This window comes from Spermophilus citellus (assembly GCF_964194105.1).
Source record: "Spermophilus citellus genome assembly, chromosome: X".
NCBI lineage: Eukaryota > Metazoa > Chordata > Mammalia > Rodentia > Sciuridae > Spermophilus > Spermophilus citellus.
This window is the reverse complement of record NC_138190.1, coordinates 84219517-84246993: the sequence shown is the minus strand read 5'-3', so window position 1 is coordinate 84246993 and position 27477 is coordinate 84219517. Positions and strand designations below refer to the sequence as shown.

Genomic DNA, 27477 nt, shown 5'->3' with positions numbered 1-27477 from the left:
TTGCCTATTCTTTTTTTGTGAGGTTAGTCTTCACTATTTTTCCTTCATTGTAGTAGTGTGAGGATATACTTTGTTCCCAAACAGATACAAATGAAAACAAGCATTAGTTTTCTTTGAACTCTGGAAGTAGCAATAAAACCACTACTTAATGTCTATTTGAACATTAATGCTTTAATTCTTGAAATAAAACCAGCAAACTAAGGCAGTCCTTTAGTTACAGATAAACGAAGTGTAAAAATCAGAAACATTTGATCATGACTTCCTTATTTTAAATATTTTGGCCAAAATGCGAATGAATGCATTACTTATCTCTAATGCGTATCTTCTTTAAAATAAAGATCTTAAGATATCAAAACATAGAACAGAAATATTTATGTCTGAATAATTACTGGGATAGAAAATAATTTTTCTCAGACATGTATACTTTGGAACTGTATTTTTGAGGCTTCAGTAAACGCACTAATGCTTATTGATATTTACAACCAATTGAACAAACCCAGTGTTTCTGATATTCAACTTAGCCTTTCTTTATGGAGATGGTCTTAAATATTTGTACTAATGTGCTAATAAAATTGGCCTGACCATTGCATTCAGAAAATATTTCAAAATACCCACAACCAGTGAGATTAACAGATATTAATCTGTCAATTTATATATTAAATTTGAGCTTTTATGCAGTTTGTTCCCCCCTGGAAGTTATCAAAGGAACCATGGGTACTCTAAGTAGGGATATATTCTCTAGTGGTACAAAACTAAGTTGCAAATTTACATGAGTTTAATTATGTGATGTCAGTTTGGAACAGATAGTTTGTGTTCATTTGGCATGTAAAAATCATCTTACGGGGCTGAGGTTGTGGCTCAGTGGCAGAGTGCTTGCCTAGCATGTGTGAGTCACTGGGTTTCATTCTCAGCACCACATATAAATAAATAAAACAAAGGTCCATTGACAACTAAAAAAAAAATTTGAAAAGCATCTTACAGGGCTGGGGTTGTGGCTCAGAAGTAGAGCTCTCATCTAGCATGTGTGAGGCACTGGGTTCGATCCTCAGCACCACGTAAAGTGAAAAAAGACATTGTGTCCACCTATAACTAAAAAAATAAATATTGTTTTTAAAAAGCATTTTATATTTCAGAAATCAAGCTAGCAAAAAGGAGGACATATAGACAAAAAAGCTTTATAGCCTAATGAGGTTCTCCGTGTGGCAGAATGTCATTTTTTATATAAATTGAATATTTGAACAAGTAGTTCTCTTTTTTATTCCAATACATGTGTTGGATGTATTTGCATAATTGACTCATTCCTACAGAAATGCCAAGGGTTTTTACAGGCTTTTGCATAGATAGAGAGGCTGTGGGCTCTACATATGTTCTACTGAAATGCCACTGTTTTTCTCTTCAGTAAGCTTGAGGTACACTGTCTCTCAGACCATCAAGGTTGAGAACTACTATATTATTAAGTTAAGCATGAATTTTATAATTGATCTGTAAGTCATCTGGGATGATGGCTTTTATTGATCTTACTAGATAGAAGTTGGTTTATTAATAGCCAGAATATATGTTTTCTTGTATTCTAAGGAAAGAGAAAACATAATTTCAGATATTTTGTGGAAGAAAAATATACTACAATATATTAACTATAGCCCTGTGGTTTTGGATTTTTACTTATTTTTAATTCCCAAAAGGAAATAAAGATATGGTTTTGGCAATGAATACTTTAGGTGAGAATAATATTCGGGTTACTCTTTTTTGCTATTTCTTTTTTTTTAAAGATGGACACAATATCTTTATTTATTTTTATGTGGTGCTGAGGATCAAACCCAGTGCCTCACATGTGTGAGGCAAGTGCTCTACTGCTGAGCAATAACCCCAGCCTCTTTTGCTATTTTCTTTCCTAACTTTGCTGCTGCAATTTTTCTCATTTGTGCCTTGAAGCAAGTTAACTTTTACTTTCCTATCATTTTATTTATAAAAATAATATAGGCTTTTGATAAGAATGAAAGATATGAAAAACCATAAGATTTATAATTATTTTTTTTCAGAATTGCCTTGATTCATTTTGTTTTTAAAGTGGCTTGCATAAGGTTCATCATCTTTACTTTGACCTCTCTTCTTTATATCATCGTTACTATTCCAGCCTTATTTATACATAGTGTCAACGCCAATCTAATACTTGAAAATGACAACAATTCTATAAGAATGCCAATATGGTAGTACTATTTTGTAATCAACTTTGTTGGTATATAAGATTGAAAATTCTAAAGCTTTTTTCCCTCTGCAGTGGCTTCTAGTGTTGTAAGTACATTTTGCCTTTTCAGTATTTACAAACGTATAGAAACTGATCCTTCTACAGAAAACTTCATAAAATGTTGAATTTTGTGTAAGAGGAAGACTTCAAGAGGTAATTAACTAGAGGCCATTTATGGGGGAATTTTAATTATGGAAAAGTATGTTTATACACTGTCCCTTTCTTACCTTCTCCCACCTAGGTTCCATTGAGGATTGGGGAATAGCAAAGTAGATTTCAAAGATCACACCATCAAAATTGAAGCATTTCCCTATAATGTAGTAATAGAAAACTGATGTATATGTTTAAATGCTGCTTTTTACAAGGTAAAGAATATTAGTGATTGTGACTATTCAATGAGAAACTAGACATTTCAACAAAATTGATCTTTTCTACATTAGATTTTTTTTAAATCTGTAAAAGAAATACAAAAAGGAACTTACAGTCTGTGACTAGTATTGGTTCAGATCTTACTTTCTTCTACACATTGATTATGTCCCTTTTGAATTATGTCTCTTCCATGGTCATAGATTAAGCCCTTAAACTTGTACTATTGCAAATATGTAGTATTGTCAGGAAGAGGACCTAGTAAGAGTGAGGATAGTTCATTTTGGGTTATAACCAATAATATTATTTGCAACTTGCTGACATCTTTAGTATTTATATGAGTTTTGTTTATGCAAGCACACTCTCTCTTGAGGCATGCTAGGTAGGGATAACAGTTATAGAGCCTTGCTCTGCACCCCCACCAAAGACCTACAATTGGTATTTTTTAAAGATTTTTTTTAGTTGTAGTTGGATACAATTCCTTTATTTGTTTGTTTGTTTATTTTTATGTGGTGCTGAGGTTCCTACCCAGTGCCTCACACTTGCTGGGCGAGTGCTCTACCATTGAGCTACAATCCCAGCCCCTACAATTGGTGTTTTATTACACAAAAAGGAGAGCATCTGACTGTAAACTCAGGCTTTTCATTTTGTCATATACAAATTCAGAAGAAAATAAGAATTCAATAATAAGTACATATTTAATCCTTCCTAGCTTTTTTTTTTTTGTAGATGTTAGGGATACACTATTGAACAGAGGGAAAGTCTCTTGTTAGGGAAGATGTTAAAGGCTCTTGGACAGAGAGAAATATGACAAAAACAATTTAAGAGAGTTAATGTTCTATGAAGAAAATAGGATGATAGTGTAGGGAGTTATTTTGGCAGGGATAGGGGGATTCTTTTTTAAAGGGAGTAATGGGCAAATAAGCACTCAGGAGGGTGGCATTTGAGTGTATAGGGCCAGAATATGATGGCCAGGCAGGAACTTTCAAAGATTCAAGGGAAGGACTTTCTAGGCAGCAGGAACTAGAGTGTCAAAACTCTTAAGGTAGGATCTTTTTGTGTATAGAATGGTTAAGGTGACCCAGAGCAGCCTGAAGGAGATAATCAGGAGTGTAATTTGTGATAATGCTCCAACTAAGGTTGTTGGTAGTGTAGAAATTATTACCACCTGCTGATTTGTAGCATTTTCATGCATCTGCAATTTCTTATATTCAAACATTCTTATCTTTTGAAATATGATTTCCTGAGTTTGAGGATTTCTTTTAATTTCTATGTGAAAATATGCATCATATTTAATCTACTTTATTGGTTTTATGTAGTTGTATGATTCATCAGCTTTGATGATAGGACCTCAAGCTGAAGGGCTTGGGAACTTTAAAATAATAATAAAACAAAGCATTAGTCCAGGACACAAAATGTTCTGTGTGTAAAAATAAATTAAATGAGAATAATATATTAATGTGACCACTTGTCATTTTTCCTCTGATCTCCCTCCAATCTGTTAGGGCCTTGTGCCCAGTATTTATCTTATGGGGCAGAGATGGTCTCTTGCCACCTTTAGGGAAAAACTCTGGCTAAGGCAAAGACCTAGGGTTTCTTTTTCATATAAACAATTCCACATATATAATTTTTTAAATGAAAAAATTGCTTTTACATTTTATGTTCATGCATTTGGAGAATGTTTTCAGTTATGCTTTGCTTTATGTTTTTAATTTTAATTTCTAAACCATTAATATCATCCAACTCTTATTCTTGTAAAGTTAAAATTGGTACAAATGAATATGTATAAAATAGTTATTCGAAATTGAAAGTATTTGATGAAGAGACACTTTTTGTTGAGTTGAATCCACACAGTATACTTCTCTTGTATCAACAGATGCTGTAACCCTGAAGCCTATCTTCTTTCTTGTTACATTAGTTTTTAATTAAAGAAAACAACTACTTGGAGGCAGTTACTTTCTGTGAAATGTAATGAAGATTTATTTTGGAAGTGACCTTCACTTTATTAGCTGAAACAGTAATCAGCAGAATTAATAGAATAATCAAATTATATACAAACTCATAAATCATCTTGAATACTGCTGTCAAAAGTTCAGCTCTTAATGGGTCCTATTGTTTTGTAGCTATATTAAAAATACAACTACTGATTCCTACCTTGATAGGAACTGAAATTGGTTATTTTAAAGTCTGTGTAGGATGAGGGATACCAGCCAAAATTTTTCACAATTCTTAATTTATCTGTATTAGAATTTGATGTCACTAGGGCAAAGTTGAAATTCAGTACAGTGTTGGTATGCACTCTTTCAGTAAAATCTATCTCATTGTTGGAAGCAGTACTCAATTAATTAGAGTAATATGGGTTTAAATGTCTGTTGTTTGGAGTTAATAACATCAAAAAGTTAGGTTATACTGCATATATACTCAACTATTTGACTAATATATTGTGCAGATGTTATGTTGCTTTTGTGAATTTTCCTTGAGCTTATTATAAACAAATATTTGAAGCGGCAGTTTAATAAGTGAAACAAACAGAAAAATATGCCTCATTAGACCCAGTACTAAATATTTCTCAGAAACTATTTCCATGGATTCCCATGTTTTTTTTTTTAACTTTAATTAAAATGGGACAAATGGGAAATTCCTTGTTGCTGAGCCTTGTATTTTTTTCTTAACAACTGTTAAGTATTGGCCATTCCTATTATACAGTTGATGGTACTTAAAAAGGAGTTCTAGCCACAGCTTTGTGCAATCAAGCATTACATTCTGTCAGAGTGTATTAAAGTGAATTTAGTCTTGAAAAAAGTCCAAGATTTTGTAATGTTAGAAAAGAAGTTTTCATTTTCAAAATTAATGTGCAGTATAATTATTTTATTGTGTATGCTTGAAAGTTATATTTTTATTTTTCAATTCTAATTTTGACAAAAGAAAGACATGCTTGCGAATGAAGAAAATTATCTAAATTCTCAGTCAGATCTAGATATTAATGTCAAATAACCATTGTTTTTCTTAATCAAATTTGTATTTCCTTCATCTTAATTCCAGAATTCTCCAAAACTTAAAAAATATAAGTATTATCTTTGTATTAAATGTTATATAATTGAACTGTAAAATGTGTGGCCATTTCTAATTAAGATGAAGCAGAAATATTCTCCGACAATGGAATTACTTCCAAATTAGCAGAAAGTCTAGCCTCCCCTCCCTGCCCGCCCTCCCCCTCTCTATATATGAAATGTGTTTTTTTTCTCTCCCTCTATAACCTTACTGATAAGAAATGATTGTCAAGGTTGGCAAGGGAGGGGAAAGTAGTGTTTTAAATTGATAATAGAAGCTCTAGAAAGTTATTGGTAATAGAATAATAGACTCTCAAGTCAATGACTAAAATTGTAATGGTAAAGCATAGTATTCTTCACTTAGTAGATGGTCAATTAAATGTTGGATGGATAAATGAACAGTATAAATAAAGAGTATTCTCTTTAAAATCTGTATAGTCATCCACTGTCATATATAACTAAGCTGCAAAGACTTGGAAGTTAATAGCAAATCTCAATAAAGCTGACCAAACACACACACACACACACACACACACACACACACACACACACACAAATTCAGAATGTGGTTTAAACTTTCATTTATCTTTGAGTTTTATCTCTTAAGCAGATTTTTTAATCGAAAAAGAAGCTGAGATGTTTAAATTCACAGACTTTCCCAACATACCTTTATTACTTATTATAGTAGATTAGAAATGGAAACACCCTACTGGTTTTCAGAAAAAATAATCTTTGGCCATCTCAGAGCATCAAACACATTTTTCTCTTTCCCTATCTTCTAAAACCAGTATATGTGAATGGACATTCTCAGAATTCTATCAACTCTGCTAATGTTTTCATTTTGCTGTCTTTGACTAATATCTTGTTTTAGAAGAGCCATATTTTAAATTTTAAACCACAACATTCTAAATGTTATCCTATATGGAACTTTCATGACAAGGTAAATAAAAATAACAAAACTTAATGAACATAGGAGGCATACAGTTCATAATCACAAATAGGTACAGAAGCAAGGTGGGACATATAAAGGAAGTTGGCTTAAGCTGGAAGAGGATCATAGGTAGTGGAGAATACCACAGTGAATTTAGAGCACTTGGCCTATCAAAGGGATCAGCCACTCTGCAATCACAGGTCTTAACTATAGTTGCACTTCTAGGGTTCTCAGATCTAGATTTTCCTATTCTTAAAAGAAAAAAAAAAAAGCCATAGATTCAGTTTTTTTTATGCTAATGTAGATTTTTTTTTATAATCTGTGAGGTGAAATAATACTTAGGTATGGGCTAGATTTGTCCTCCTGAATGTCAGTTGGCAATTCCTTGTTATAGGTAAATAACATTTTTTATTTGCATAGTTGGGAGGATGGCATCTTTCGCCAGACTGAGGTTTTTTTTTTTTTTTTTTTTTTTTTGGTCTTGGGTATTGGACACAGAGGTGCTTTACCACTGAGCCACAACCCTAGTCCTGTTTATTTTTTATTTTGAGACAGGGTCCCAATAAGTTGCTTAGGGCCTTGTTAAGTTGCAGAGTCTGGTCTCAGACTTGCAGTCCTCCTGCCTCAGCCTTCCTAGTCACTGGGATTACTGGCATGCACCACCACACCTGGCCAAACTGAGTTTTAAAAAGAAATTTATTGCGACTATTCTAAAATACACATTTATTATGTCAAACTCATAGTTAGCAACTAGGTAGTAAATTTATACCATAAGCAGTCTCCTTTTGGATTTTGACTTGCTGTGTAAAATGAGTATTCCTTAAGGAAGCCACAGGCATTCCAGTAGTATTTTTCTTCTTCCTGGTTGATAGCATACAATATACAGGTTTAACCTTATCTCTTTCCTAACTATTGTATCATCTCTTCTTAGTGTCTTCGTGTTAGACTTTCTCCTCAGTTTCCATTCTTCATTGTTTAGGACTTATTACTTCCTGAATTCTTTCTTGAAACTTCAGCTGCTGTCCTGCTTCCTTCCTCTTCCCTAACAAGGGAACAAATTCTTCTCTCTACTTTTTAACCTATCCTTCCATAATTATCTCATCATTTAACTACTTCCTGTTCTTCACCACTTTGTATATCCATTCATTCATTTAGATATCCATGCAAATTCACAACTTTCTGCTCTTTCTCATACTTCTTTGCTTTATAAAACCTATTCCCACTCTATAACAATCTGCTACTCCTCTTCAAGTCTTGATTTAGTACAGTTGTGAGATCTACTTCCTCTTTCCACTAGAAGTGGTGTATTTTTAGGCCAATAGTTTAACATTTCTGATATATTGTAAGATTATTTTAAAGGTTTCCTTCAGTTCTGAAATTCTCCAACGCACACTGAATCTTTAGTCTCTGAATTCTACTATTGTACTAATACTCCTTAGTTTAGTCTTTAATTTTTCTCTTTGTTACACTTATGTCATTTGTCTCATGTTTAACAGAAGGCTAAATCCATAACTTACATGTTTCTACCTACTGTAAAACTAATGCAGTGGAGGACTCTTAATAAATGAATATTTGGTTGATTTGATTTTAGTCTTACATACAACCCTAGCTGAATAAAAGCAGACAGCTGTACCTTCAGTCCTGAACTAGTACCATTAACCTTTGAACTTAAGAAGACTTGCAGGCCTTTCCTGGAATTTGCTAACACAACTGAATATCCTGTTTTTATTTGATTTATGTAGGCCAACAAAGGGAAAAAAATTTAAAGTACCATATCCTCTCTCTGATTATAGAAACCTGGACCACTTTTGCATATAAACCATCTCAGTTTAAAATATAGCAGTCTTAAAAAAGGGTTCAGTTACGTAAGGGTCAGTTAAAGGAAATGAGTTGATCTGGGGAGTTGAAAAGGTATCCATGCTATACAGTTTCACCATACAACCCAGAGACCACAGAGCAATATGGCTAACTATTACTTTAATATGACACTCAGTTTTGTAATAAACAGCTAACGGGTGAAATTCTTGAATGTAGAACCCACAGGAAGAAACAGCATGGTTTTTGTGAGGTAATTATACCTTAGCCATCTAACAGAGTTCTTTGAGAGGGATAAATAAGTGTGAAAAGGGGGGAGCCAGTGAACATTTGGATTTTCAAAAAGCCTTTGATAAATTTTTGTACTGAAGACTGCTTTGAAAAAAAATAAATGGTCTCTCACCATGGGGTTGGGGATAATGTTTAGTCATGCATAGAGATCTAGTTTAAACACAGGAAGGAAGGAAGGGGGTGGTTTAAATGAGCTCTTACTTGCATGAGGAGATTTTTACAGTAGACTCCCAAGGATCAATGTGTAGGTTTTAGTGGGTGTATTTGTTTGTTTACATATTTATAAGTGATTACTGAGTCAGCATAGTAACTTCCAATCCTATCAGTAACCTTTTTTCCAGTTTATGGTTGACACTGAGAGGTTATATAGATCGAAAAATTTTAAGCTGAAGAGTATTAGCAGATAGACTCTTTCACAAGGGCCATGTGAAAAAAGTAGGAAAATGACATGAGTGGCTGTGTCTCTAAGATCATGGTCTTTGTATATATTTTTCAACCAGTAAAGAGTTATAGGAGTCATTACATCGGGCTTTTAAATAATATTATTTTTGGTTATTTTGTTTCTAAATTGAAAAATACCCGCATAATACTAGACATAGCCATGAAGGGCATTAGAAATGAAAAAGAGGAGCATATTATCTAGATTCAAACTTGGTACCTCTTGAATATTATTTATGCAATTTGGGTTTTCAAGAGTACATATCAGCATAGAACAGGGATTTAAATAAGGATTATTCAAACCAGGAGTAATTATATCATGGAAAGACTCAGACCTGAGAAAGAGGCTGAGTAAGAGATTAAATAGGTTTACTATAGACTTGTTTTCTATATTCCAAAAGTTTGAACAAAGGGCTTCCTTTTGAATTTGAATGAGCTACTTTTAAATGAATTTACTTAGGTAGATAAGTCATAAATACTAAAGATGGGTCTGTTAGCTTGAATGTTCAGACTCAAAGGTTCAGCATTAAGAGCTTAGCTGGAATTAAAATGTTTAAAGAATAACAGGAAATACCAGTTAATGTTTTCCATCAAAAGTCCTCTCAATGTCATTGTGATAAGCTATATTGAGATATTTATTGAGTTTGTGTGGTGTTTGTCACCCATGTACAAACCAGGCATCCATTGTACATGTGAATATAGATATGGAGCCTAGGTTGTGACCCAGGCATATAAATTGACCCCCCAGTATTTTGAAAAAGGCCTTATTTTTAAAAGACTGAATGATGACTTATATTCGATAATTTATGTTAATTTATTCTGGGCCCCTGGTGTAGTTATTAATATAGATCTGTTTCTGTCATCCAATACATAAGTTTTAGTGTGACTTTCCTATAGAAGGTTAAATTTAAGGACAGCTGGAAAAGCTGGGGAAAAAATGAATATATCATCTACAGAATGTCACCAAGAACAGAGGAAGCTAGATATATGACTAAGATCTGTAAAATAGAGGCAGTTTCTGGGAGTAAGTTTTCTGAAGCCTATGTATTGCTTTTTGACAGCTTTTTCTAAGTTAAGCATGATGATTATGCCTTCTAAGAGTGACAGCAGTGCCTAAAGGACAATCCATCTGCCCACAACCTTTTCCTTGAGTGTGAAATCTGCATCCTACTTGCACCAAATAATCTGTTGAATTATCAACAGTGCTGTTCTTCCACATTCATGGTAGCTCCTTGAAGGCACAGAAACTAATCTGCTCACTGTGTCCTCCTGTGTACAAATTAGTACACAGAATATTAAGTACTAATCTTGATTAAAGTTCTAGAGATAGTGGATATTTGAGGTTGGTATTAATTAGTTGTCTATAATTACCTCCCAGGAGGAACATGAATGCTTCTAGGGTACCCCTTCAAAGCAATACCTGTACAGGAAGATTATCAGTCTTGAGAAGTTGCATTTGATTGTTACACATTACAAGGGGGAGAATCTGCCTCTGATTATGGAAATTACCTTAACTTTTTTTTCAGGAGGATATCTCCCTCCTACATTCTGTCCATCAGTGATATTTATCAGCTTTATGTCTTAAATGTGTACCCAATCTCTTTACTTTGTTGTCTGTATTGTCACTACCTTGCTTCAGGTTGCCATCATCTTTGATTTGGTCTATGGCAGAATCTTCTACTCTTACCCACTTAACAATTCTACACAGAACAGTCAGACCCATCTTTTAAAAAATATGAATCTTATCATATCACTGCTGTTCTCAAAACCTTCTGGTGGTTTCTTATTATATTTTGAATAAAATTTCAGTTCCTCATCATGGCCTTCAAAGCCTTATCTAGTCAGGCCTCTGACTTATTTTTGTGATGTCATTTTATACAGTATTTCTTCCTGATCCTGTGTTCAACTCTCTTCCTCAAACATACTAAGCAAGTTTGTACTTCAAGTTTGGGAATTTACTGGTTAATCTGTTTGAAATGTTGCTCCTTCAAATCTTCATGTGGTTACTTTCTTTGGTTTCTCTGGTGTCAGCTCAAACCTTAGTTTCTGAAAATGGGAATCTCTAATTCACTTGCATAACATTCCACCCTCTATGTTACCATCATATTATCTTGTTTTCTTTTGTTTGGTTTTCAGAAAACTTACCACTATCTACAGTTATCTTATTTCTTTATTGTTTCTCTCACACTAGATAAGTTATATGGCAATAAAGACACATTTGTGTTGTTTACTTTGTGTCTCCAGTGTCCAGAACTATGTCTGGTTCATAGTAGCCTTGATTTCATATATGTTTAGGAAGGAAGGAGTAAACCTCATTGTTTGTTGCTATCAGTACGAACAGTGCTCTTAGAACTGTCACAGATCTCTCTGTGGAAGGTCTTTGAATTGACCCTGTGCTTAAGTTGCTTAAAGTCTATTGGAAGAAGCTGCAGAGATCTTGAACATCTGGAGGCAGATTCTTGTACAGAGCAATGTAGACTATAGACCCTACATGGATTGTTGTATATTCTGTAAACCTTGTCTTGTTTGCTGTTGGAGGTGATAGCTAACATAAGCTGCAATGCCTTGATTATTAATGATGTGCTGGATACACAGTAAGGACTTCATATTCATTAACTCAATCCATGGGCAACCCTATGTAGTTGTTATTATTTCCATTTTATGGTCTTGAGAACGGAAACAAAAGTCATACAGCTAGTAAGTGGGATAATCAAGAAAGGAATCTGATTCTAGATTTGGGAAGTCCATGTTGATATCACAACCATCTTCAAGAACTGATTTCTGCAATTCACATATCATAACTGAGAGTGTGTGTTTGGCTTCTGATGGCCTGGGAATTTTGATTTGGTTGATCACTGCTTACCAGACAAGCGCCCCTCAGTTTGTGTCACCAAGACTGGTATAAGATGTGGTCAGCTGTTTTGACTGTTCTTATTCACTGTGAATGAGTGATTGTGGTAGTGGAGCACTCAGTGGAGGAATCTATCTATCTATCTATCTATCTATCTATCTATCTACCTACCTACCTATCTACCTACCTACCTATCATCCTGCTGAACAGAGTCAAGCTTCATCTCTACTTTACTGGATGATGAATTCCAGGAGCTTATAGCAGGGTGTGAGGGCTAACATGGGATTGTTGTGATCACAACGCAGTTTACTGCAGCTGCGAGAGTTATGGCCTATTACTTACGTCTTGCGAATGTGTTTAGTATTGAACCAATAGGAAATCTAAGCTGAGTTTAATAATAGCTTATGTTTTAGTATGGATCTTGGGGAGAGATGCTGTTGTGATTTAGGTGCTGCCCAATTTTGCCTTCCCAGGAGGCAGATCCATTACAGCAAAAATTTAGCATTCACTTCTGACACCTAACATATAAATAAATACTCTTCTTCCCTCTACTTACTTCTCAAAGAAAGATACCAAATACCAAGAAGTAGAATTAAGGATGGAAGTATAATTGAACCTCCTGCTAAGTAATATAAACATGTAAGCAGTACATAATATATTTATATAAACATATTGTATATGTATATAACCCATAAGCATGCCATGTGACATATGGTAAGACTGCATTCATGATGTATGTATGTGTTAACAGCTTTAATACTTTTGCCCCCCCCACATCTGTGTGCATTTAAGTATATAAAATAAACATTCACAAATATGTAGGTCTCCCTACACGTTTTTCAGAGCAGCAGGCACTGAGTAAACATGATAGAAAACTCAATGTGTTGTTTTAATATAGTGCTATGATAAATATATATGCATGAATGTAGCAACACAGTTGAACTTTGTATAGATAGTTGGAACAACTAAGGCTTTATTGTATCTCAATAGAGACATATCTTACAGTTGAATGGAATGCTGATGTATTGGTTTACAGTATACACTGGGATGTCACTAAAGCACAGTGATGATGACCAGTGGTCAGTTTTTTTTTTTCCCCTTCTGCAATAGACCCTTTTTTGTTTGGTTTGTTTTTAATAGCATTTGACAAAGTGTTCAAATGTATTTTTGTAGTGATCTTCGGAGGAAAAGTACTACTTACTCTTTTAGAACACTTGTAGATTTCTTTTTGTACGATAAGTCCCATAATACTTACTTAATTGCCTCTAGGTCTCATATTACCCTAGAGAAGGTAGGTGTACAGACCAGCCTTGCTAGGCATTCTGTCAGGTCCCAGGATGGCTGCTATAAACTGAACCATAATGGACGCCTGACCATCTCTAAGGTGTTTGCTCTTTTGGATAGCTTAATTTTCCATTGGTAAAGCCTGTTAATCCTTGGGTTGCTAGGCTTCCATTTAAGGTACTGAAAAGCAAGCATTTATCTAGTGGAGCCTTATTACTTTCTTGTGTTTCTTCCATGAGGTGCATGCCAACTGTTAATAGATCATATTGTTGAAAAGCAGGTAATTTTTGATAGATTCTAAAAATAAAAGTTACAGATATTGCTTATATTTTATATTTAAATATATTTTTAGAGGCCTCATTTAGCTCAAAAAACAAAGTTTCAGGATACTTCATGAAATAACTATACTAACAATATGTTCTGTAAACAATGTAATACATAATGAAAGGCAGTCTTTATAGACATTACATTAATTTCAGTTAAATGTATCACTCAGTCTTTTGATAATATAATTATAGTCTGTGTCATGATATTTTATAATTTTAACCTATATTCAGAATCAAATTCCAGTTGGTTCTGAACTTGATTCCTTTGTTTCCTCTTGGAATCTAGGATGACATTTAAAAATAGCTTTTCTTCAATGGGGGATTGACACAACAAGGTTAAGTCTTCTCTAATGTTCTGTGTATATGTGCATGTATATATAAACCTTAACCAAATTGACTAAAATGAAAAACTCAGTGGATGCATGTGTAATAGCTCATCCATAGTGGTGCTTGCAAACATGGTGCTCCCTCATATGACATAAAGATATCCCTGGGCAAATGAAAACATTGGTCTGGTCCATAGTTATAACTTGTTCATTTTAGGGCCTTAACCTAATTCAGCCTATTTATGTGGAATTGGCCAGTAATAGTTCATTTTCATATGGGTTCTTTCAGTATAAACAGGAAATTGACATTGAAAACAGGGCCAATTGTCTTGATCACATCTACTTTCTCTGCACCAGTATCCCCCCCATCAACAACAGAAGGCAGTATATCACCTTGTAAAATAGTTCACCAAAAGATTTATTTTTTTCTAACCCTCTTCAGACTCTGATAGTGTCTAATGTCTCAATACCAGATGTACCAGCATGATTGATAAATATTGTTATATAATTTTATATGTGATTGCTGAACAGGACTTAATAAAAAAGGAGAGCATCTTACAGCTGGTGTCCTAGGTAAAATATATAGTGTTCACAAGTCTTCTCAAGCATAGGGATTTTTACCTGCTGACTCTAATATGCCTTTGTTGTACTTTCTAAACTTATTTTTTGGAAAATAATTTATTTATATCATTGAGGATTTATATCAGAATAAATTATTACCTAACCTTGAACCTACCATAGCCAGCTTTGTCATGTACACTAAAGTGATTGAATTTAGAAAGACAGTAGAAACATTCCCCCATACTTAGAGAATGTCATTTATTTCTACCATTTATACTTAAAATCTTTGTAGATTATAAAATATTTTCAGAATGCCTCAGATAGTACACAGAATAACAAAGAAAAACCATGTACTCCTGGTTTTTTCAGATCTTAAAATTTGACCATATTTGAAGAATTTGAGTAATTGAAATCTTCAGTATAACTTTTATTCCTTCCCTTCAAAGAAGTACTGTGCTGAATTTGGTATTTATAATTCTGTTGAATTTTTACATACTTCATATCTCTATCTATCCACCCACCCACCCTCCTACCCACCCACCTTCCTACCTATCTGTATACTCTTAATTGAGATATAACATTATTTTGCATATAAAGTTGTTAAAATTTTTGTAAATGATATCCCTGAAAGTATTCTTCCCTAACTTGCTATTATCAATCAGTATTAATGTTTTAAAATGTGTCCATATTTGTAGATGGGGCTGGAGTTAATTCATTTTAATTTTAAGGTATTAGACTGTATAGTTAGAGGATGTAGTCTCCAAAAGACCACTCACAATTATAATACCAGCTGCTAGATTGTGGGTTCTACAGAATTACCCTCAGGTTTGATTATTTACTACATAGACTTGACAGAGTTCCTTAAAAGCTGTTATTGTTTTAGTTTATTCGAGGTAATACATATAGATTGAAGTTAGTCAAGTAAAGAGCTGTGTAGGACAGAGCCCAGAAGGGTTCCCAATGTGGAGTTTCCAGTTGTCCTTTGACTACTTACAAGTATTGAGGTGAAATTCTTTACTACAACATATGAATATATATTTTCTTTTATTTATTCTTCTCTTGATGGATATTTGGGTTGTCTGTGATATATATAAAATACTACCTCTTAATGAACACATATATTTCTGTATGGCATGTACTAACTTCTTTACAAATATTAATTCCTTTCTTGCCCAAAAGGACACTTATTATATAAATCAGTGATATTATTCTATACCTGAGAAAAATAGGATACAGGTAGGCTAAATATCTCATTCAAGGTCACAGAGCTAGTAGATGGAATAGTTGGTAAATGAACTTAGGTAGTCAAAATTCTTCCTCTTAACCTTATGCTGTGCACATATATCTGTATATGTATGAGACTTGGTAAAAGCCCTATATCTAACAATAGAATTGATGCCCTGTGGATACATGAATCTTGAACTTGACTAGGTTTGCCAAAATGTTATACAAACTTTTAAAGCAATTAGTTTAAACAATTAGTAATATAAAATATATATCTTTGGGCTGGGGATGTGGCTCAAGCGGTAGCGCGCTTGCCTGGCATGCGTGCGGCCCGGGTTCGATCCTCAGCACCACATACAAACAAAGATGTTGTGTCCGCCGAGAACTAAAAAATAAATATTAAAAATTCTCTCTCTCTCTCTCTCTCTCTCTCTCTCTCTCTCTCTCTCTCTCTCTCTCTCTCCCTCTCTCCCTCTCTCCCTCCCTCTCTCCCCCCCTCTCCCCCCTCTCTCAATCTCTTTTAAAATTAAAAAAAAAAAATATATATATATATATAATCTTTGCCAGTCTGTCGTTTGTCTTTACTTTTTTTGTTCAGATATTTAAATGTTTAAAGTGTTCCATTTCCAGGGCCTGGGGAGGTGGCTCAAGCGGTAGCGCGCTTGCTTGGAGTGCGAGCGGCCCGGGTTCGATCCTCAGCATCACATACAAAGATGTTGATCTGCCAAAAACTAAAAAATAAAATAAATATTTAAAAAATTCTCTCTCTTTAAAAAAAAAATAAAGTGTTCCATTTCCAGTCTTTTTCCTTTATGATTTTTTGCATCATATTGAACTAATCTTTTCCTCAGTTAAAAAACATGTCCTTCTATATTTTCTTGTAAAATTATTACTTTTTACATGTATGTCTTTCAACTACCTGGAATTGATTTTGAATATGGCATAAAGCAAAGATGTAATTATTTTCCTTATATAGACAAACTATTGTCTCCAAGCCATTTTTAATAGTCCATTCTTTCTCTAGTTGTTTACAGTGCTACTTCTGTCATATATCATTTCTGAATACGCATAGTTCTTATCTATTAATTTCCTATTGCCACCATAAAAAACTTAATAACTTAAAACAACACAAGTTTATTATCTTACATCCTGGAGGTCAGAAGTCTAAAACTGGTTAGCAGGACTGCATTCCTTCTTGGGGCACTAGGGAAGACTCTGTTCCTTGCCTTTTTATCAGTTTAAAGAGGCCTCCTCTGCATTTCTTGGCTTGAGTCCCCCTTCTAGCAGTGGAGACACTCTGATCTCTGCTCCCATCTTCACATCTTCTTTGACTTTCTTATACTTTCTTCTGAGGAACCTTGTAAGTATATTGTACCCACCATGATGATAATCCCATCATAAGATCTTTAATATAATCACACCTAGAAAGCCCTTCTTTCCATGTAAGATTACTTATTCACGTTCCAAGGGACTGAGATGTGGATATCTTGGGGAAGATGGGGGGGGGGTGGCATTTTCAGCCCACTGCAGCCTTCCTTGTGGACATTTCATTAATCTTTTCTCATATTTTTGATTCATATGTTTGAGTCACACTAATAATCTGATAGTTATATCTGAATAAAATTTTGAAAAGTTTAGTTCTGCTCTTTGCTTTGTGTGCTGATTCTCCCTTAGGGTTTGACACATTTCTTAATATGTGATTTTGGACTATAAATTCATCATTAGGGGTATCTTATTTTTGACAGTTGCACATGGCCTTGGTTGAAGTCATATCTTGATAGAAAGCTTTAGCAATTGCTTCCTCCAGGTTTCCAAGTTATCACTAACTTCTCATGGTATTTCATTTGGTTACAATGATTGCCTCCCTAGCTTATGTGAGAGTAGGCCACTTGCAGTAAACACAGAGTTATAATCTTCCTCTACCCAGACTTAAGACAAAACAATGATTCATTTTCTCCCTCTGTTAGTAAGTGGATTTCTTTCTGAGATCACCATTTAATTGAGATACAGCCCCATAAACATCCAGATGTTATGAGAGATTAGTTATTTTTCTGCTCCCTGGCTTGTTTAAATCTTAAGGCATCTCCTATGTGGACATTAAAACCCAAAAACTTAGATTGCTGAGTTAGGAAAGCTTCTTAGAGCTTCTGCTGCATTAACTCATACACTTGCTGTTCTAGTTTTCAATTACCAGTTAAATTTTGGCTCTTGGTCATTTCGCTTACTTTTGTGGTAAGTAATGTTTCCAGGGGTCTCCCAACGTTTTCCCTTCCTGGTCCCTCCTTAACACTTTTTCTATGGTGATTTTGATTGGGTGTCTTACATATCACTTTGTGAAGATATTTGTGGTTTATGCATCTTAAGTATGCAGGAGCTGATTTTAGGGGATAATTGTCACCTGCTTGGGAACCCTTCTGGCTTGGTCACAATTGCATGTGTTAACATTGTATTATTAGCAGTAACAGCTCTGCTGCATCAAGATATTGCTAATCTTACTTCTGATAGACTCTTAATACCATGATGGAGAAAATTATAAATGATCATATATTTTTCTGTAATATCAGTTATTAAATGTAAGATACTTAAAATACTCTTACCTTAATTTTCAACTCAATTATCCTAGTTCTTATTTTTCTATTTTCTTTCTAGGATGTGTGCTGTGTTTGGTGGAATCTATTGTCTTCGCCATTCTGTACAGTGCCTTGTAGTGGACAAAGAATCCAGAAAGTAAGGATGATATAAGTAACCTTCATATATTTGTACCCCAAACACAGGTGAAAAATGCTGAAGTCAATTTAAAAAAAAAAGATTCTTGAAAGATTCTCCTTGATATTAATAACATATCAACCTTGATTAAAAGTAATTTGTGTTTAGGTCCTCCAGAACAAGGAAAGTGAGTTCAGAATATAGAAACTAAATTAATTTCCCTGCAGTATGACTATAGCCCCTGATCATCCAAGCTTGGAAGACAAATCATTTCAGCTGCCGGGGGTGGGTGATGAGTGATGTTAGTTTTCCTTGTGGCCTTACCTCCTCTAATTGATTTTCATCAGATGACAACAAAGCCCTCTGTTATTGCATTTTTAAAAATGGAGCTCACCTAAAGACTCATCAGATTAATCTCTGCTGATAATGCATGTCACTCCAAGAGAAAAGACTTTAATGAGGTTTTAGGTAGATTGTTGTCATAAACTATGCTGCCCTGTTATCTGAGGATAAATTCTTTTACAACAATAGCAGCCCTACAGGCTGGCTTAGGATTGAAATAAGAATTTATCTGCTTTTTTTTTTTTTTTAAGCTGAGCACTACCTATTCACCTATGTATATTTGAATTGTTTCCTAGGATTTATTATTAGTTACTAAGATATGCAGTTGTCTAAATTATATTAAATAAAATATAACTATATTTTCTGTGTTTCACATTGAACCTAAAATAGGTCAACTGGGTCAAGTTTATGAAGCTGTTGAGATTGATGTGTACTTTTCTTATTTGTGATATGTTCTTAAGCATCTAGTAACCTATACTTTTTGGATGACCATTTTTAGTACTCTATATTTTGGTGGCATTTATTGTATTTATTTATAGAAATAATATTGTTAGAGTCATAAGTGTCATATTGTGATCTGGAATCTTACAAGTTTTAAGCTATTTCTTTCATTTTTCAATAATTTTGTGTAGTCTAGGTGGCATTAAATGGCTACGAATGTTTCATAGACTAGATATAGTATAATAACTATTACTTTAAGGTATAGCAAAGAGAAAACAAAACTCCAAGTCCAATGCTTAGTGAATTTGCAATTTGTAATGTAAGATAAAATTGACACATGATTTAAAAGGCTTCTAAATCACCTTTAGCATTTTAAGAGAAAGGTATTACATAAATTGAAAATGATAATCTAAAGTTAAAAAAAAATCCACCAAGCCCAGGGTATTCATATTTTGGCTCCTGAAGAGCTCTGTAGAAGTTCATGAATGAATGGTTTTCTGTATGACTTCCATAGACATTTCTCCTTCTGAGTTCATTTTGAAGCAAGAGCGCATTCCCATGACAGAAAATCAGATAATGAATTGCTTGTTTGGTGCTTATTTGCTTAGCCCCATACCAGTCCCACATGTTATTCTCAGTGACATGAAGTATCTGCATGGCTCATTTTGCCAGGGCAATGGTACAGTAATAACACTTGTTGAACTAAGGGATATATTTACCTTACCTTTGACTTAGTTTCTATGATGTACGGTGAACAAAAGAACTCTTTTTATGTTCTGCAGAGATGACAGTTGAAACAGGTAGCTTAGATCTAAAGGTCTAGAGACCAAAAAAAACTGCCAGATTGGTAGTTTTCAAAGTATAATGTGTCTTTAAGAATTGTCAGGCATGCTTCTAAAAAAAGGAAGGATTTCTTTTGTTTCATCCTCAGGGAATGAAATTTGGTGATATGCTTATGGTAGAACCAGGGAATTTCCAGTTTTATGGAACATCCCAGTTGAATACAATGTACTAATCCTTAGATGACACTGAGAAACAATTATTTGTATAAGGTAAAGTTGAAGATTTAGCCAAGCATACTGTGATCTATGATGGACTGGGGGCTCTAGGTCTTAATTTGTTCTAAGACATTTTCAAGAGGAACCTGCCAGATATACTGGCAATCAAATGTGAACTTTAGATAGTAAGTACAATGTTTCTAATCTAACGTTTTGTATCGTTATAGAAAAATCTGAAATATAACTTTTGTTGTTTAATAATTCCTGAGACATGTGTAAAGATCTCTTAGCCCTGGCATGACAGAAGACTTGGAATTCTACTGCTGTTGTGAATGACTGTGGACAATACTTTTCTCTGGGCCAGTTCGTTTTATTATAACTTGGAAACTGAGGTTATTTTCATGTCTCCTTCCAGATCTGACATGCTTTAGTTGTCATTTAAAGTTCATAGAACTTAGTTTTCCTTAACATCTAGAAATAATGACCTTAAAATATTTTATATGCCCAAATGTAAGCCATTTTTACACATGCCCCAGTGAGAACACAAAAAGAAAAAAATATGAAAAACTTATGTGTTAACTTTTATGCATATAAATTAAATACTGCAACTTCTACTTTGTGTTGTTTATCGTATCATTGATTGCTATAATCACAGTTTACAGTGAACATAATTTTCTTTTCTGTCTTGCTTTTTATGATACAAAGATTTTGGATACTACATGTGACTCTTTTACTAGAATGTTTACTTCATGCCATAACTATTTATTTCTATAGGTAATGGGAGAGGTTTTAAATTTGGCTTGCACTTATAAAATTCTTGATATCTACCATATTCTCAAGATATGAATTGCTTAAGTAATCTAAGTTTTGCTAAGAAACAATACTTGAGAGGCTAGGGCTGCTCAGTGGTAGCACAGTTGCCTGCCATATATATGTGAGGCACTGGGTTTGATTCTCAGCACCAAATATAAATAAATGAAATAAAGGTCTGTCAACAACTAAAAAAAAAATTTAAAAATGAAGCAATACTTGAAAATTATAGATTTGTACCTTTAGTAACAATTACCAATTTATATTAATTTTTGATTCTTTAAAAAAAATCTATCAAGTCAAAAATAGTCTCTATAAATACCTAAAGTTAGCATTGATTCAGGTTGGTTCAGGCTAATATATCTTTCTCAAACACTACTTCCTCATACAAAATCAAATATTTAAGAGAAATACCCATACTAGGAGATATTTTGTGAGAACTTAAATATAATGTGAAGGATCAGTAGTTAAGGAAAAACCCTAATCTTGTAGTTAGGTGTATCCAGCACATGTTTGTTTTTAAGAAATCTTGGTATAATCTATAATCAGAATATTAAGTAAGGGATTTACTAAGATTTACATTTGTCTCCTTATAAATTTAGTTTGCTGCTCTTTGCTTTTTTTTTTAAATTTGGTAGGGGTGGGGGTGGGGGGATTGAACAGGAGTACTTTACCACTGAGCTACATTCCCAGCCCCTCTTTTTTTTATTTTGAGACAAGTTGCTGAGGGCCCTGCTATACTGCTGATACTGGTGTTGAACTTGTGATTCTCTTATCTCATCCCCCACGCCTAGATGCTGGGATTATAGGTGTGCACCACCACACCTGGATCTTTCCCTATTTTTCTATGTGGAATGCTTGATATTTCCTTTACACTTTAATGTGTAAGAGCTTCACATTACATATTTAATGTGTAAGATGCGTCAGGTCAAATTTCTAAGTTCATTTCCTGATCTCACAGACTAGGTCAGAACCTTATGTTACCTACCAGTCAGGTACCTTTATATGATTATTTGATAAGTTATCTGTAGGAAAAGGCAGGATCTTACTATTGTATCCCCCAAATTTAGGCAGGTTCTTAGTACCCATTATTCTCAGTAACTTTGAATTAAATGAGTAAATGAAGATTAAAGACTGATTAGCCTTTTTGGTACTTTTCACCTTCCATTTATGAAAGCTGATAGAAACATAAATGATCATAGTATTGAGTTTAATGAGGTAATTATATATCAAAGTACTATACAAACTTTGAGAGATAAAATAGAACATTAAGGACACACAGGAAATAATAGTATATGGAATATATAAACAAATGCATATTTATTTTTAAATAGATCTGAGTTTTGATTTTTGTTTAATTTGATTTTTCTGAGATGCACATTGCCTGTGTTATCCTCACTATATTATCCATTAATGCTACTTTCTTAATTTGAAAGACTATAGGTATGTATTAGTTCTTTTCTAAATTTTAATACTGTACCCTCTGCTGGCTGTTTTTGGAATCAATGAATGTTCTTGTTGGAATAGCTTTAATTTTTTTTCCTTTGCAGCTAACCTTACTGGGTAAAACTCATGTAAATTAAACTTTGCCATTTAGGAGTACAATATTTGATATTTGGGTAGGCTAGGTAAGACCTTGGACCAGATATATCTATAATCAGTGGTCCTCACCTTAGGACTTCCAACTAGTGTTCCATGTGTACTTTAACTTTCTCATTTAACTGGATTTTCTGCCATGACTTTTTTTTTTTAAGATAACGTTTTTCTGATGTCAGGAACAACTTTACCTAACCTGGATGCTTGGGAGTTAGTAATAATAGTATGTTAGCATAACATGGATGGCTCAATACCATTTATCATCTCTGAAGCTGTGATTTCAGTGTATCCCATTGGCAAAGGGGTAATGATTGTATTCTAGATAGTTAACCTTTAATGAACCCCATGGTAGTTGCTACAGGGATAAACAAGTAAGCAAAAGATAGACCCTGCCCTTTTATACAGAGACTGCAGTTAAGAGTGTAGGCTTTAAAGTCAGATAGTCTAGAATTTGATCCTGACTTTGCTACTTTCTATATGTGTGAACTTCAACAAGTTGTTTAACTTCTTTTTACCCCAGTTTCATTACTTGGAAAGAGGAGTAATTGGCAATACCCTGCCCCATAGGATTATTATGAATATTAAATGAATAAAGCTTATAAAAACCATTTGTTATACATAGAAAGAGTTCAGTGTATATTAGTAGCAATTGTTAATATTAATGGACACCTTGGCATCTTACACAGGAAGATCTATTGTGAGGATCCTTCTATGCTAAGGAATTTGGAGTATAATCTTTTGTATTTTTAAGCAAGACTCAGTTTGCTGCTGTTTAGTAATGATGGCAGTGATTTAGAAGAAGCACTGTGATGGAAAGAGATTCTTTACCTCCTATATCAGAGATTCTGTATCAGCCCTTTCTGTCTATATTGTTCACATGCATAGAATACTTCCATCATCCATCCATTCACCATCTATGAAACAAGTATTGGTTGTTTTCTATGTTTCAGGCACTGTGGACTTAGTAAACAATAAGGCAATCAGGGCCTTTTGTCCTCATGGAGCTTAGTGGGGGACATTGCAAAATGAATAAATTAAGAAGGTATTTGCACACTAGGATCTGTTCAGTCTGAAGATCTGATTTTCCTTCCCCATTTAAAGATGCTTAGTAGTTTTATATTACTTCAAAGTAAAGTCTAACACCTTTTTACACAACATATAAGACAGATCTGGCCCCTGCCTGCTTCTCTAGGCTCATCTCTCTTTCTTGCTTCCCATTTTATTGTCAAATAATAATGAACCAGTGGTATGTCTTTGTACTTGTTCTTGTATTACTTGACTCTATACCCCTGCTGAGGTATTCTTCTCCTTATTTGTTTGCTTAACTATACAGAGTATTCACTAATACTCTATCCCTGCATTCTAAGCTGAGTTAGATAACTCCCCTTAGCAGTCTCTGATGCCCTGTCCTCATCTTATCACTGGATCTTGCTGTTATATTAAAATACCCTGTGTCTAAATCTTCATTATATCGGGAGCTCCTTCAGGGCAAGACTTTTTTTTTCTTACTTTTTGGAATGGTGCTTGGTACATGGCTGTTATATTATACATTTATGTTGAACTAATGAGGTACCAACTTGCTAGTAGTCCATTGCCTTATTATACATAATAAGAATCTGAGGCAGTATCAGTAGGGATGGAGAAAAGAGACTAATTGCAAAAAACATTTATAAAGTATAATCAAAATTTAGTAGCAGATTAGATGTAAGAAAGATTTAAGGTAAGGAAACTTGTAATTTCTGGTTGTGCCATTATCTAATAGAGGGACTCCAAGGGAGGGAAGTAGGTGAGGTACCATGATAAACTCAGTTTAGGGTGTGCTAGTTTTAAAAAAGACATGGTTAGGGCTGGGAATATCTCAGTTGGTACAATGCTTGCCCTGCTTGCACAAAGCCCTGGGTTCAATCCCAGCACCATACACAAAAACAGATATTGTTAATAATACTACATTTTTTATGTGAAACCTCACACACAGAAGTTAACTGTGGGTGGTGATTGGATGTATTAGTTAATTTGACTGTGTTAATTATTACACAGTCTATACCTATAACATGCCATCACATTGTATTCCTGGAAAAAATATAAAATTTTTGTTTGACAATTAGATGTTTTTAAAGGAGGATTAAAGTCTAGGAAGGAAGTAATGAAGGAAAAGAAGGAAAAGAAGAAAGAAAGGAAGGAAGAAAAGATAAAATATGAATACAGAGCTTGTGAGAAGTCAAAACAGAAAACCATAGTTTGGGAGTTATCTACCTGTTAATGGTTTGAAACTATTGCAGTAAATATTCCCTCAAGAAAAACGAGTATGAAGCCTAGAAGATGGTTTCATGAATGAGATGGCCTTTTAACTATAGCATTTCAGAAAGTTCTTAAGGGAGTGTTGAGTAGGGAGAATTATATTTTCCCTTCAGTGCTTGGGAAACTCTGAATTTCGCTAGTATTTTAATTATTTCACAGGTGATTTCTGCTTTCTTTATATAATTAGTTGGGATATTAAATCTGAAGATTATAGGGTTTGGATACCTATTTTAATATTTTTTTTCTTCTGGACCAGATTCCAGATATTGAATTTTTATCTTAGTGTTTTCTTCCTTATCATCGTTTTGCTATTTATGTCCTGGTATCATTGATGAACCAAGAACTGAATAAGTAGTGTGATTTGTTGATTTAGAAATATTATCCCTAGAAATGTTCTGTCTGGCTCAGTGATTCTTATGATCAGCTTGGTCATTGTGTCCCTGTAATGGGAACTCCTATCATGTTCCTCCTCAATCTACTATTTATGAGGCTCAACAAGCCTTCATCTAAATCCTAAATGTTGTTAATCTTTAATGGCTTCCTCGGGTTTGTATGGGAGGATTGGGCAGGAGGGTATTTTAATGTGTCTGGCAGCACTGTTAAGTTTGCTGTTTCCCATTACTTGAATGTCATCTAATTCTGTATTAATCTTTATAACATAAAGATTAAAAATAGGCCCCAAATCAATATTCCTTTCTTCATTGTTCTCCTGATTAGGCAGAATATATGACAGTAAGTGAAGTATCTGAGGGGAAAACAAATCTTACCACTTAAACATGTCTTGGTTTGAACAGCTTTGCTTAGGCCTAGAGCCTTAGTCCTTCAGAGTAAGAATGAGACTAACAGGTGAGTCATGTTATTATCATCTACCAGACTGAGACTGGCTTATATGACCATCACTTCAATTTCTACAGAAATAGACGTTTTCTCTGTACCAGTAGCTGTTTACTTTTTTTTCCACCTAGTACATTATAAAGATGCAACAGTAACAGTGGCATGCTTGGCTGTGATTCTTTCCTGGGATTTGGGAGCTTATCAGAATCTCCAGGGGTACTTATAATTCGAAAAAGTCCCCCAGGTGTGATTCTGATTTGCTTCCTTCTCCTTCTCCTCCTCCTCTGAGAGTCACTGTTTCATTAGAAGTTTCAGCATTAATTGGCATATTTATTACTGTCTTCTTGCAAAGTTAGGCTTACTAATTCCCATATTTCCCCTTTGAGTGGTCCCCTTAATTCTTTTGAATATCATAGCTTCTGAAACCAATGTCTGCCTGTCACCAGAAGTGTAACTATTACCAGAGCAGCCCTATTAGTGTTTGGAAACCTACAAAATAAGGAGGTTTACACAAGTTTGAGGCTGAAGTTTAGTTTATTTACATAGAAACCCTTTGCAAAAGTCTTACACTCAAACCTAGATTTATATTAACATCACTCTCCTCTTGATGATGAATTTAAAATGAAGGCTGGGATAGCTAACACCCAGGTTCTGTAACTAACATTTTGAAAAATTTGCTCATTCATATAACTCCTCATGTACTCTTCCCTTTACCCATCTATTAATTCATTTTTTATGCATTTCACAGTAAGTTGTAGGTATCACTAAAAATTTCCCTTAACACTTCATTATATTTATCATACACTAATATTTTTCAGTATTTTTCTTTTGATTATAAAATTTACAGTGAAGTGTCCAAATATTAAGTGTTTATTACCTGAGTTTAAACAAATATTAAATCTGTATAACCCAAATCCCTATTAAAAATGTACATTTTAGACTCCCCTTTTTTCTTCTCACATTTTGTCCTTTTGATTTCTATGGTCTCTGAGTGAAAGGTAAGAAAAGTTTTTTGTCAGTGCTTATAGGACAAATAGAGATCACTATGTGTAATGACTTATCATCACATTTTTCTTCTCCATTGCCTGAAGTACTTTGTTTTTCAAATTGCTTATGAATGTTTCAAAACAGGAGACCAAATGAGAAACTTAACTTTTCAGTTTTTAAACAGTTTATTTTGGAAAATATCTAAGTGTAATATCTTTCATCTATTTAGTTAAGTATTTTATAATACTAATTAATGGAATAGTTTAGAACAAATGTTATATTAATATGTGCTTGTTTAAAACATATATATTAAGCACATAAAGCATCTCTAGACATCATAGCCTATCCTGACAAAAGTGTTTTGCCATTTATTTAAAAATATCAGTGAAACATAATCTGCCTTTAGGAAACACAAAATTTCTCTCACTATTAGTCTTAAATGTTCATCATTTAAAGCCTTGATACCAGGTAGACAGCACTTATTTTGCCAATTTTAGAGCAGGTGAACATATTTTAATATTCACCAGTATATTTTAAACATGGTATGATTTTGAGATTTTTTTCTTGGATTTTACAAGGATCATCATGTATTTCAAATAAAATAATTCTGGTCCCAAAAGTAAATTGATATTTCCATAACAAAAAGATATAGCAAACACATAGTCGTTTGCATATAGTTCCTGAAATATTGCATACTGGCTTTGTCAGTACTGGTAAGTCCATTTCAAGGATGTCGCCCTTAGTCCATTAGTTTGGA

At 33.9% G+C, this 27477-nt stretch overlaps 1 protein-coding gene across 4 annotated transcripts in view; it reads left to right on the top strand.

Annotated features, from left to right (window-relative positions):
- CHM (CHM Rab escort protein) overlaps positions 1 to 27477 on the top strand; it is a 167604-nt gene that overhangs the window by 99246 nt on the left and 40881 nt on the right. For all 4 annotated transcript variants that reach the window (XR_014019919.1, XM_081276414.1, XM_081276413.1 and 1 more), the window contains one exon: positions 18358 to 18435. Coding sequence is in view for 3 of the 4 variants with exons in the window: in XM_081276414.1 (XP_081132540.1) it covers positions 18358 to 18435 (78 nt within the window). In the remaining variant the exon portion in view is untranslated. The remainder of the gene's footprint in view (positions 1 to 18357; positions 18436 to 27477) is intronic.